The 14,453-nt window shown below is 40.8% G+C and overlaps 1 protein-coding gene across 1 annotated transcript in view; it reads right to left on the reverse strand.

Annotated features, from left to right (window-relative positions):
- TRAPPC10 (trafficking protein particle complex subunit 10) overlaps window positions 1-14,453 on the reverse strand; it is a 91,912-nt gene that overhangs the window by 23,449 nt on the left and 54,010 nt on the right. The window contains exons 14-16 of the mRNA XM_074969283.1: window positions 10,156-10,670; window positions 4,894-5,035; window positions 3,639-3,797 (exon numbers count right to left, since the gene is read on the reverse strand). Coding sequence (XP_074825384.1) covers window positions 3,639-3,797; window positions 4,894-5,035; window positions 10,156-10,670 — 816 coding nt within the window. The remainder of the gene's footprint in view (window positions 1-3,638; window positions 3,798-4,893; window positions 5,036-10,155; window positions 10,671-14,453) is intronic.

Below are 14,453 nucleotides of genomic sequence, written 5' to 3' on the forward strand. Positions count from 1 at the left end.
TTTTTAATCTCTCCTTATTCAACTAAGGAGTCTTTGCTTCTTGCTTTTACATATAAGCTGAAGGAGAGGACTGAGATGCACTAGCAGAGCTTTGGGAGAAGCTGGGATATGATTAAATGAAACATTGGCTAGAGGCAAATAATTCTTCACTTTCCTGCGCACTAACCATTGCTTTATAATAAACATATCCTAGCTTCTTAATTATTACATAATTTTCACAAAATCATAGACTTTAAGGTCAGAAGGGACCATTATGATCGTCTAGTCTGACCTCCTGCACAATGCAGGCCACGGAATCTCAGCCACCAACTCCTGTAACAAACCCCTAACTTATGTCTGAGCTATTGAAGTCCTCAGCTTGTGGTTTAAAGACTTCAAGGTGAAGAGAATCCTCCAGCAAGTGACTCGTGCCCCACGCTGCAGAGGATGGCAAAAAACCTCCAGGGCCTCTTCCAATCTGCCCTGGGGGAAAATTGCCATATTTGGGGTTGGGAAGGAATCAGCTAAATCCTGAGCATGTGGGCAAGACTCACCAGCCAGACACTCAGGAAAGAATTCTCTGCAGTAACTCAGATCCCACCCCATCTAACATCTCATCACAGGTCATTAGGCATATCTACCGCTAATAGTCGAAGATCAATTAATTGCCAAAATTAGGCTATCCCATCATATCATCTCCTCCATAAACTTATCAAGCCTTGTCTTGAAGCCAGATATGTCATTTGCCCCCACTGCTTCCCTTGGAAGGCTGTTCCAGAACTTCACTCCTCTGATGGTTAGAAACCTTCGTCTAATTTCAAGTCTAAACTTCCTGATCGCCAGTTTATAGCCATTTGTTCTTGTGTCCACATTGGTACTGAGCTTAAATAATTCTTCTCCCTCTGTGGTATTTATGCTTCTGATATATTTATAGAGAGCAATCATATCTCCTCTCAGCCTTCTTTTAGTTAGGCTAAACAAGCCAAGCTCTTTGAGTCTCCTTCCATAAGACAGGTTTTCCATTCCTCGGATCATCCTAGTAGCCCTTCTCTGTACCTGTTCCAGTTTGAATTCATCCTTCTTAAACATGGGAGACGAGAACTGCACACAATATTCCAGATGAGGTCTTACCAGCATCTTGTATAACAGTACTAACACTTCCTTATCTCTACTGGAATTACCTCGCCTGATGCATCCCAAAATCGCATTAGCTTTTTTGATAGTCATTCTGTGATCAACCAATACTCTGAGGTCCTTCTCCTCCTCTGTTACTGCCAAGTGATGCGTCCCCAGTTTATAACAGAAATTCTTGTTATTAATCCCTAAATGCATGACCTTGCACTTTTCACTATTAAATTTCATCCTATTACTATTACTCCAGTTTACAAGGTCATCCAGAGCTTCCTGTATGATATCCTGGTCCTTCTCTGTATTGGCAATACCTCCCAGCTTCGTGTCATCCACAAACTTTATTAGCACATTCCCACTTTTTGTGCCAAGGTCAGTAATAAAAAGCTTAAATGAGATTGGTCCCAAAACCTATCCCTGAGGAACTCCACTCGTAACCTCCTTCTAGTCTGACAGTTCACCTTTCAGTGTGACCCACTGTAGTCTCCCCTTTATCTAGTTCCTTATCCACCTTTCAATTTTCATGTTGATCTCCATCTGTGACATTATGAGTATAATACAATCTCATTGAAAGGTGACAGGGCCAGAAAGAGTTTAACTCACAAACTGACCTGATCCATGGCTGAACTTTAGAGACTGGTTAGGAAGATATGCAAATGAACAGAGCTTTGAAATGCAAGTCTGCATTGTTAGAGATAGAGTAGATGTTTGTTCAGGTCTTGTGATGTAAGCAAGCAAGTCTTGTCTATTGCTATAGCTTTGATTCAAAGATCAAAAAAGGAGTATTAGTATTTAGGAAGATACTTGACTGAAATAGTATTATTGTCTATGTCTCTTTGAAGGTTGTGATAACCTGTGTCTGAACTGTTTAATGGATAAATTATCCTGTGCTAATTGCCATGATGTTTGGAAGAAGGAAAGTCAAGCCTATTGTTTTCTCAGGCCAAAAGGCTGCTGGAAATGTATAAAAACCTTGGGACACAATCCTTCATCTCAGATCTGCTTTGGGTTTCAAGAGGGGGAAACCTTAAGCCATAAGGATTGAGATCCCCAGTCACTGACTGGAGTCACCCTGAATATGGACATTGGACTATAACCTATGGACTATTTCTAAAAGGACTTTTGGCAACTACAAGCTCATCTCTGCTATGTATCTGAACCTCAAGAATTGAATTCAAGTCTGTATGTATTTTGATCTTTTAATCAACACTCTTTTTTAATAAATTTTAGTTTCGTTAATAAGAATTGACTATAGCATGTATTTGGAGTAAGATCTAAGTTATTATTTGACCTGGGTCTGGGGCTTGGTCCTTTGGGGTCAGGAGAACCTTTTATTTTATATGATGAAATAAGATTTTCAGAATTCATCATATGTTCGACATGTGTGTCTGGATGGAGGCCTGAGGTTGGGTACTTTAAGGGAACTGCTTTATTTGGACTTCTGAGTAACCAGTGAGGTACTATAGAAGCTGTTTTATGCTGGCTTGGTAAATCTAAGTATTGGAATATCCACCAGCGTTTGGGGTTTGTTTGCCCCATTCTGTTTGCAGTTCACCCTGATTGAGTGACCTCAGCTGGCTCCTACAGACAGCACCATCTTTTCCAATTTAGCTAATAATTCTCCATGTGGAACCGTATCAAATGCCTTACTGAAATCGAGGTCAATTAGATCCACTGCGTTCCCTTTCTCTAAAAAAGGGTAGCTTCTCAAAGAAGGAGATCAGGTTGATTTGACACAATCTACCTTTTACTATGGTACAAAGCCTCTGTACAGGTAATGTCTCACAATGGCAACACAAAAGTAGTCTAATTCACTCTAATCCTCAACCATTCCTTCCTCCCTACACGGACCTTGACCCATAAAAAGCAGTATTTCCAGGACTAATCTGGTTGACTGAAAGTTCATACTTTTCTTGAGGCAATCAAATGCAATGAGAACTCAACCACGGATTCATGTGTGCAGGAGGCTTAAGTAGTCAACTGTCTGTTTTATACAAAATATGCAAATTCAAAGCTAGACAGGGTGGTACAGAGAACTCTAACTGGACTTCATTCCAGGTCCTGTAAGGTGTTCCCAGGATCTCCTTCCTTGCAATAGGTGAAAGTGTTGCTAAGGTTTCCTCTGTTGTGCGGTGCCACTTGCAAATATACTACACTGATTTAAAAGTTGCTTATGAGGCAAGTTAATTTCCTAGTGAAGGGCACACAGACAGTAAATTAATCTTTCCCAGAATATATCTATTTCTTTGTTATTGAGATAAGACCTATACCTGAAGTCACTAAATCTAACTGGTCACATGTACAGTTTCCAAAACAGTTGTAGAAAAAGGCCAGGACTTACAGAAGTTTTTGTGCTCTGAAATGCTGAGTTACCAGTTCCCAATTCATGGTTACTGACAACAATGGTGTCAAACGTTCTAACATCTTATAGACCACTCTGCTGCTATACAAGAATATTTGCATTATGTTTATAGGATTTCTGCATTTTCACAGACTGATGGCAGATAGTTGATTTTGGCTATGCTGCTTACCCCTGGTATTGGAATAGATCAATGCTTTGCTCTCTGGATGGTACAGGAAAGGCATGGCATCAGCATTACTGAGCTGCAGAGTATCTCCACTCTTCATGGTATAATGGCCAGTAGTCACTGTGAACTTCACCCTCTGAGGAATACCAGCCAAAAGGCTGTCTGAAGAAAAAGAAAGCAAACAGTGCCAGTGTATGCCAGCACTCTACTTATTAAATGGTTACAATTAGCTGCTAATGTTTGCTAGGAGTATACAAATAAACATTCATAGCTCATTTTTCACACAAGTGCATGTTAACATCAACTTGAACATTTTACTTTTTGGTGCTCAATTATGGAGAGGTTTTCTAAGAAATTGTCCAAGAAATAGGGAGAGTTTCAGCCATTCAATTTTGGGAAATTTTCACTGTTGCCCTTCACCTGAAGTCAAAGCATTCTCAATCAATGAGGTGCAGCTGTGGAACAAGCTTCCAGAGGCAGTCAGATTAATTCAAAGTCTGACCACCTTTAGGACTCTTTGAGACAGCTTTCCCATATTAACCACAATGATACAGAATATGTGAAGATGTAGGAAGAAGGGGGAAAACGTGTGTTGTAGAGATACAGCCCAAGCAGAGCCTTTTCTACTAAGGAAGGGGGGAACAGTAGACGACTTCAAGAAGCCGAGAAGACCTCACCAGTAAAATCTAGTTTACCAGGAACATTCTTAAACATGGTGATGGGTCCCATAGAAAGCTCTTAGATTAGTGATTCTTCTTCCACTGAATTCAAAGGAAAGACTCCTATTCATTTTAAAGGGAGTTAGAGCAGAGCCTCTTTGGTAGGGGAGAGTGCAACGTAAAGGGATTTCGCTAAATTACCAAAGCCAATACAGTGTCACAAAACTAGTAAGAAATTCACACTGGTGCAGTCAAATCACTATCTATTCTCCCCATCAACGTGTCCAGTGATGCAAGATCAAACCCCACTTTATCCTTCAAAAGGATACAGACACATATATGCACTCCAACTAAGCCAGATTCTGAAATTCGCAATCAAATACTAGTTGTCATGTCACTTGACAAGTGGGATTGATAGTGTTCAGACTCACTAAAGCCTAAAGACTCATATATGTTCTCAATAGAAGCAGTTTTAAAAGGAAGCTGCAAGAGACAGAGCAAAGTAACTCGTTTAGATGAAATGAGAAGTAACAAACATGTCATGTATGAGAAAGTAACATGGACAATCAACACATTCTTAGTGTTACAAGTTTACTTACCAGTCAATGGCTCCACTTTTAGCTGGGGCTCCTGAGAGTACACATCATATTGCACAACTGGGTAAATGTGAGGAAGGACAAAGTGCACTTTACCCACTGACGTGCACAGCTGCCTGAGAGTATATGTCCCAGGTTCTTTGGCCTTTGAAAAATAAAAAATGAAACTGAAGAGTGGATTTTCAATCTAGCAATTATTTTTACATTTCTCAAGAAAACCCTTTGTTTTCTCCACTGAACTTCTGACAAATGAGGGATAAATACATCTCAGCCCATTTCTAACTGGTACGCTTTTATCTGTACAACTAGGTGAATAAAAAGAATTAAGAGGGGAAAAAAAATTCATGAAATTGCCCAAGCACTCCGAATTCAATTTTCATAAGTGTCTAGTAAAAATGTTTATCCCAAAGGACCCCACCTAATAATGGCAGGGGGGTGAGGAGGGGAAGCAGGAATGTTGTCCATTTGATTCAAGAACAAATGGAAGTGCTGTCAATTCAAATACTCTGTTACTCTAAGTACCTAGCATAGCAACCTACTCTGGTGAGGATTTATATTTCATATATATGAACTGAGGGCTACATACATTAAAATATAATGAATATGCTCATCTACGATATTATGGACTTTACCAGGTAGTCACAAACAGCAGAGTGACTATTTGGCTAACATTCATAAAACCCCATACTGTGCAAGGAACAGCCTTCAAATCAATATAAGCCTATAATGTTTTCACACTTTCTTCCACATTGTGTGGACACCTATTAATGAATATATTTTAATCCCATACTCTCCTGCAACACTACCTTAAGGCTGGCTATGATAGGATAGCACCATTGTAAAAAAAAATAATAATAATAAAATGGTACACCTGTAGGTGTGCTTCCAGAAGATGCATTAGTTCTATCCCTGGTGAAGGACAATGTGTTAGTCACTGCTGATAAACAAGATTTGAAGTTTGGGAGTGGTTCCCCCTGCTCCCCTTTTTGTCACTTCTTACTCCACAGCATTGAAAGTGCTACAAATCTTTGTTAATGACATAGGCTGCTCTCACAGCAGAATTAGAATTTTTTGGGTGCTTGAAATGAACTTTAGTTTTAATCAAACTAGCACAGTTATAGTCCATTGACCAAACAACTGAAATGATACAGCTATTTATCCTGTTAAAAGCATGGAGGGCATTTGAACACCCAAACAGCATCATGCTAACAGAAGGAAAATGCTGACCTTTAAGACATCTAGTATTTTGAATTTTTCACAAGGTAGAGCAGATTTTAAAAAAATCCTCCTAATTTTCTTAAGCATAATGTACAGATGTGATATGGCACACACAACACACATCACATCTGATGTGGAATTAACCCATAATATACAAACCCTATGCAGCCTGAAGCATTTGGTTTTTGTCTCACAGTGAATACTCAAATTCAAAATTTTTCAGTTGTAAGTTAGTGGTACTGCACCTGCCCCCAAATTATAACCTTAAAGCCTCACCATCTGAGTGTTTTCTCACCACTTTTTCCATCTTGTAACTGGACAAAAGCATTAGTGCACATTATGCGCTAATGTCATGGGAGATTTCATGTAATGTAAACCTAGGAGTCATAGGAGAGGGGATCCAAAGAATGCAGAAAACATTTTGTGACCTTCTATAAAACTTTAGAATGAATACATTTAAAGAGGTTCAGTTTGGAGTATGGCTAAGAGAGACTGCTGCAAATTTAGTATGAAGCAAGTGCTATGCTCAGTCCAAAAATCTCCAAACGAAGCAGAGTGCATATACATCCCATATGGAGGGGGGCATTTTCTTTCCCCTTTATTGTTCCCTCAGTGCCATTGTTAGGCTGGTCTACACTTAAATTTTTGATCGGCACAGGTATGTTGCTTCCCCGACTAACATAACTGGGCTGACCTAAGCCCCAGTGTAGACGCAACTCAGCAGACAGAAGAATGTTTCCATCAACCTAGTGACCACAGCTCAGAGAGATGGATTCCCTACAACAATGGAAAAAAAAAGCCTTCCAGTGCCATAGAGAGTACCTACATTATGGCACTACAGTAGTACAGCTATGCTTAGTGTAGACATGGCCTTCATCATACACAAGTGAGAAGGGTTTCTATAATCCCTTCATTTAAATCCCTTGTCCTGTTATGTTATCGAACAGGAGTAAGGGATCGAATATGAAGCCATCATCCTACAGCAGTGTGCTCTATGTGTTTTTTTTTTTTTTTTTTAAATAAACATTCCACCTCTAATATATTTTAAAGGAAAATACCACCAAGTGGTATCTAAGTTACTTGGTACCGTCAGTTCTAGAAATTTAAATCCTGTTCTTCAGAAAAGAGGATAGGTGCTGGGTGCTACACTCAGCATGAAGGAATCTAACAGCACAATTTTCCCTCTTGCTGTTCTTCACTACAGGAAGAGATTTGAAAACAGAAGAATTAGGAAGTTAACTGTCCCTCCTATAATATTGGCCACCAGAAATGTACATAGTATGAGATACAAAGAATAGTTCAAGTAGTAAATTGTATCTTCATTTATATTCCATCTTTCTGCTTCCACAGTTTAGTAGATTGCTTCCTCATCCATGAAGCCAAAAACACTGTGCACACTAATCTCCTCCAGCCTTCTCCCACTCGGGTTCTTCAGACTTGGATCCAATTTTATATGAAACTGCATCTGCAGCCACCTAGCCCTCTGAAATCTCCAAATCGCATTGCACTGCCTTTATTACTAAATATGGGTTGTCTGGTGGTATGTAATAGTCACTTACTCACAAGAGGTATTCAAAAACCTAAAAATTAGATCAGTAGGTAGTGTACAGATCACATAGTTGCCAGCTCTCAGTTCAAGCACCTGCTGCACCAACTTGCATCTCCAGCAGATAAGTGCTACCTATACAGGCTCACAGTGCCAGCCTGCCCCTGTATGAGCACATCTCTCTTTAATGCTTGCTGTCTCAATGCTGCAGAGACTGAAAAACTAAAGCACAGACTGCCATTAGCCTGTAGGCTAAATAGAAAAGTTACATGTTGAGATGGTGACAGAATGAGAGAAGGGGATGGAAAAGTGAAAGATTAATTTGAGTCTCAGGAGTAGTGGGGTAACAGATCATTATGAGAACATTGGAAAAAACCTCCATGACCAGCACTGTTAAACCTCCAATTTTTAAAATAATCTATAGTTTTGCTTTTGTTCAGTTCTGTATAAGGTTGCAAAGTTAACTACTAAAACATTAGGAAATGCCAACATTAATTCAAGGCAGTGTATTATGAGGCAGTGTATAATTACAAAAATCACATACTGTTTTATCCACAGGACCTTTGCCTCACTCAGTATACAGGACAGGCAGAGCTCAGGAAATGAGGCAAAAATTTAATATTTCTTTTTATATTCAATGCATTGCCCCATGCTTTATTTACTGCACACCATCGAGACTCTACACTGAAGATAGAATTATTCATTTCCTCGTGGTTTATCTACAGTGTGCTCATCACTGTAGTATCCAAGTTTAAGAACACCCCTTTCTGGAGGTCTGAAGATTTTTGTTTTATTTATTTATTTTTTTTAAACATACAGACAGGAAACTGAAGCACAACATGATTAAGGCAAAATTTTTTTGCAAGAGGCTGCATTCTGAAATACATATTTTTCAGAATATTTTAAATGCTATATAGACATACCAAATTATTCCTCACAACACCCTGTCAGGCAGGTCAGTAACTATTATTCCCATTTTACAGGTGAGGACACTGACTTTCTAAGTGATTTGCTTAAGGCCACACAGTAAGTCAGTGGCAGAGCCAGGATTAGAACTCAGGACCTCCTAACTCCCAACCCCATCACTCATTCCTTCAGTCCATACTACCTTACTACTAGAGGTATGAAGCGTCACAGCTCTCAAGTTATGCCTACATTGCAATTAAAAAATGGTGTCTGGCACATGCTGGCTGACTTGGGCTCAGGCTAAGGGACTGTTTAATTGCAGCGTACATGCAAATAAACAGCCCTGCAAGCCAGAGTCAGCTGGCACTTTTTAATTGCAGTGTAGACATACTCTCAGTGATTTCAGCTGCAACCGAGTTACTTCGCACTTCTGAAAATCAGGCCCCAGGGGTTTCAAGTAGGGCATCCAGAAAAAGCACACACAACTAGTGACCATCTTTAAGAATTTTGGTTTAAAGTGACTTGCCCAGCATCACAAAAAAAAATCTGTGGCAGAGACAGGAATACAACCAGTTTTCCTGGCAATATTCAATTGGCTTAACCAGAGCCATCTCTTGGGTAGGGCAAATTGGGGTAACCGCTCTGGGCCCTGTGCTTTGGGGGGCCCTGCGGGCCAGTGTGATTGGCTGGCGTGGTCAGTCCTGGAAGAGACGAATTCGTCACTTCTGCCCCAGGCCCTGCACTCCCCTAGGGACGGCCCTGGGCGTACCTGTATATTTTCTCTCTTCTTGCAGCTCTCTCCTTCAATCACTACATACCTTCCATCTTCTGCAATGAAGGAGACGGAGATCCTTGAGGAAAAGAGTATGTGGTAACATAGCTAAAGAATGCCATACTCACAGGGAAGAATTAAAAAGTTACACAAGCAACCTTAATTCTGACATTTCCTAAGAGCAAGTGGTTGACTTTGCAATCTTAACCTTTTTTTGTATGCAATGATTACTATAGCTGCTATCACACCACACTCTGGAAGTAAGCGACCACCAACGTGATTATGTATTGCTACAGCTAAATCTGGCAGATACAGACGCTGGAAAAAAGATTACCTGTAACAGAACACAATAAGAAAAACACCTCCCCACCTGGAACCTTTTATGCATTACTCTGAGCAAGTCTGACTATGAAACAAGAGAATCTTACCTTTTCTAGAACATGATGGACAATGAACATTGCAGTTTGGGACAGATGTAATACTCATCTGAATTCTAGTTGTTAGATAAGGGTTTTATTTTTATGAAAGTGATAACTGGATAAATAAAAATGACTTAAAATGAGTTTGGTGGGATCACTCTAATCTCTCATTTCTGCACACCAGAGAACCAACCACACACTTTAGCAGAGTTAGCAGCCTCTCTTCATGATCGGCCAAGGTCTGCAATAACAGCGGTGAGCCAGGAAGAGGTTAAGCTGCATTGGCAAAGCTGTGGCAAGGGAGCAACACTGGATAGTACTTGCCAGCATTATGCCCTTCTCTAGTCAGTGCTTTTAAATCTTCTCTTTCATGAGTGCTATGCTGACAATTGTAAAAAACATACCTGAGTTCTGAATGTTATTGTATTGACCCCTGGTTCCAGTATAATGTTGCTACATTTTAACATGTGAGCCCCATCCTCTAGAGTCACCCCTGAGGGCATTTCCAGAGAAGAGCTGCTCTCCTGCCTTCGCAGTAGCATGTGCACATTTTTGCAGATTATTCCCGTTGTGTTCAAAGAGTTATCCGAAGGGCTCCTTTCATACATTTCATATAACTCCAGTGCTGGCAAGTTGTTTCTTGACAAAGGGAAACCTGCAACCTCATTCGGGAAGCTGATAATACCGTTGGAAGTTTTGTGTTTAGTGAGCCATTCAGCTGTTTTCCGGTAACTATTTTTCTCAATGCTGAAGTGGACATTGATGGCAATCTGATCCACTTCAACTGGGATGGGCATTTGGCTCAGCAAAGTCAGCTCAATAGACAGTGTTCCACCCACATGGATAACAGCATTTGGAGGGTCAAAATGTAGAGTTTTCAACTGTGCAAAGGAATGCATAGACAGTATAACCTTTTGACCTGGAAGTACAGACAAGAACAAGGTATTTTATTCCACTCTGCTTTTGGTAATGCAAGGTTAGCCTAAACAGTAATCCATTTTTTAAAAAGTTTAGACATTTTAAAAACTATGTTCCCCCCAATACCAAAGAAACAAAACACCATCTTCCTCTTAAACTAAATGGAATAAAAAATTTTAAATTCTTGATGACGCCTAAAATCAAATGTTTTTTAAAGTTACAACTTTAGTTCTGCCTCAAATACAGTTGTAGTGAGAAAATCTGACAAAGGAACTGTTCGTGTCAATAGCTTTTAAGCTGTATAGTACACCTACACTGAAGAAAAAAACAACTCCACACCCCTGACAACGAGTATGAGTCTCAACTGACTCAGGCTTGCTATATAGGACTAAAAATAGCAGTGTAGACATTCCCACTTGGACTGGAGCCCAGACTCTGGAACCCAGTGCGGGGAGTGGATCTCAGAGCACTTTTTTTGGACAGTGTAGATGTACCCATAGCAAGATCTGTTATTCATTCAACCTCTTCAGACTCACTCGTGTAGCAAGCGTTTCCCAATCTAAGCAGCACAGTATCATAAGACTAATGCTGGGCTATTATTCTTTACGCTCCTGTACACCTGAACAATTAATTTAATATGACAGAACAAATATTCCAGAGGACATACCACCGTAGCAAACGTAAACTCATGATAGTCATGATCAGAGTGGTGCCTGGAACCATTATCTGCACCAGGTCAGGTTCCAGAAAACAACCAGTGACAGGCAGTTTATTTATATATATATATATATATATATATATATATATATATATATATATATATATATATATATATATATATATATATATATATATATATATAGCTGAAATATATATTTCAGCTAGGAAGCAGGCCTAGCATGACACATCAATGGTATTTCCAAGGTGTCTTCACTGTTGTAATCTAAGCAGAACATCAAGAAATATGCACATAAAGATGAGCAGTATATCTTCAGAAAAAATTTCCCCGAAGTGTGCTCGGAGTTTAAATCATAGTAAATGCTTCTGAGGACAAAGTACAGGCTGGAGTAGAGAGGAGAAAATCAAATATTTATCAAGGCAGTCAGAAAAGCCATTAGCCAGAGGGGAGCACAAGGCTGACACTAGAGAAGGCAGGACAAGAGTCTGCAGAGCATGATTTCAGAGCTACAGGGAGTGGGATCCAGAGGCAGAGAGGTAAATCAGGGAGTGTAAGATGGTCGGAGATGAACTGTGAGCTGCCCTGGTAGCGGCAACAGGGAAGTAGAAAGGTGAGGAAAAACTAAAGAACCAATAATGCATGAACTAAGAAGTGCTTCCAAAAGTCTCTCAGCCTAATACCATTTGTAATACCATTACAAAAAGTAGACAGACCAGAATTTAGATAGTGTTATTATGAGTTATAAAACTAAACAGAAACATACATTATAGTAAAGTATCCACTGCATGACAGTACAACAAGCCTGTAAAAGCCAGGAAATTCAGAGTTACAGATGCTATTAGGCTCTATCCTCTACTCTCAGAGCTGCACCTAATTCCATAGAAGCAGAAACTGAGGGCTCAAAACTTGGCTTTCTTAAAATGGTTATAAAATCCCATAGAATTGGTAATCATCTTGTTTATTACTACATTTTTGTTTACAAGTAACACATCCCCAGTGACTCCAGATCACACAACCTTTGGGCTTGTCTATACTACAGTTACAACATGGTTCCAGTTTGTGGTATAGACAAAACCCCTCCCTGATGGACCTGCAACCTTGTCGTGGTGGAGAGGCTTGCGTGGGCTAAAGACCCTCAGAGCTATATCATTCAGAGCTTTTATACTCCTGGTAGTGTCCCCCTTGACAAACAGGTCTGAGGTGAGGCTCCTGACTAACTGTGGTCCAAACGTCAAAAGACCTCAACAGCTGATCAGGTGCATACAGAGGACCTTCTAGTACTCTGCAGCTGTGAAGGCGGATGAGGGCTGCAAGAGGAGAGAGGCCCCTGTTTGTCTTGGATCACCTTGCCACTGGGTCAGGGTTTTCCTCCTGTAAAGTTTTGTGTGGTTACCGCCTGTGCACCAGTTTCCCCACATTAAAAGATTTCATGCACACGCCTCTGCCAAAGGGTTCACACCTGCACAAAGTCCTGCAGTGACAGACTAGTGGCGGGGAAGACAGGAGCAGTGATCTCTGGGAGTCTTTAGTGACCAATCTGCACGCAGGCGGCAGTCGTGTTATGGTTGTTTTGTGCTTCGTTGAGACAGAAGTGCATTTCGGCAGCAGCGGCTGTTACTGACCAGGCCTTTTCAGGATCCCCTCTACTCACCCCAAACAGGGAGGAGGCTAGAAAAGGTGCCCCAAACATAAGCTGTCTCACACTGTTCCAACTGGATGGCTGTATCCAGTGGATCACTCAACTCGGCGGCTGAAACAAGAGATATAAGACAATGAATTTTGCCACCTGGAACGTCTGCACCCTTATAGACTCTAAGCACAGTGAGTGCCCAGAAAGAAGAACTGCCATAATTGCCAGAGAACTGGCAAGACTCAATATTGACATTGCAGCTCTTAGTGAGACCCGCTCGGCTGATGAGGGCCAATTAAAAAAAGAGGATAGAGATGGCTACACCTTCTTTTGAAAAGGAACGCCACCTGAAGAGAGACATTCACGGAATTGGCTTTGCCATCAAAAATAAGATCGCCAGTCAGCTTTTGGAGCTTCCTGTGGGGATCAACAAGCGTCTCATGACTCTTTGGCTCAAGCTTAGTAACAACCAATATGCCATGGTCATCAGCGCATACGCCCCAACACTCAGTGATGAGGAAGACAATAAGAAGCAGTTTTACAGAACTCCTGATGCAGTCCTCACAACCACACCTAAGGCCAACAAACTCATCCTCCTGGGAGATGTCAATGCTAGAGACAGATGGGATTCCCAACTCTAGAGAGGCACAATAGGCAAAGAAGGGGTGGGAAATGTAAATCCCAATGGTATTCTCCTTCTTAGCAAATGCGTGGCGTATGACCTGCTCATCACAAAAACCATCTTTAGTCAGAGTAACAAATTTAGGACCACCTGGAAACATCTTCGGTCCAAACACTGGCACCTCCTTGACTATGTTATAGTCAGAGTCCGAGACTATACCGACATCCATACAACATGAACAAGGAGAAATGCCGATCACTGTTGGACAGACCATCAATTAGTAAGATCAGTCACGTACCTGCAACTCGCTCCACCACACCACAAACACCCAAAGACTAAGCGAAAGCGGTACAACGTCAAAGCACTTCAAGACCAAGACAGCTGTGAGATGTTCCAGCAACATCTGTCTGAGAAACTCTCTAACCTGCCCGACATCACTGACATTCAAGAGCACAGGGATCAACTTAAAAACACCATTCACAATACATGTGCTGAAACCATAGAACATTCCACTCATCGGCACCAAGACTGGTCTGACGAAAACAATGAGGAAATCCTAGCATTAATTCAACAAAAAAGAAATGCATTTTGTAACTGGCAAAATGATTCTTCTAACAAACGAAAACATGAGACCTATCACCTGCTTAAAGCCAAAGTAGGCTATGTGACATCAAAAACAAGTGGTGGAAAGAGAAGGCCTCTGAGATCCAGGATTTCGTAGACCAGGATGACAGGAGAAGCTTCTTTCAAGCAACAAAAGCTATATATTCGCCAAGCCCCAAAGGCCCAACCCGCTTACATTCTCAGGATTCCTTCACCTTCCTTAAGGACAATGCAGCTATTAAACACTGGA

This window comes from Natator depressus, chromosome 1 (genome assembly GCF_965152275.1).
Source record: "Natator depressus isolate rNatDep1 chromosome 1, rNatDep2.hap1, whole genome shotgun sequence".
NCBI classification, from domain to species: domain Eukaryota; kingdom Metazoa; phylum Chordata; order Testudines; family Cheloniidae; genus Natator; species Natator depressus.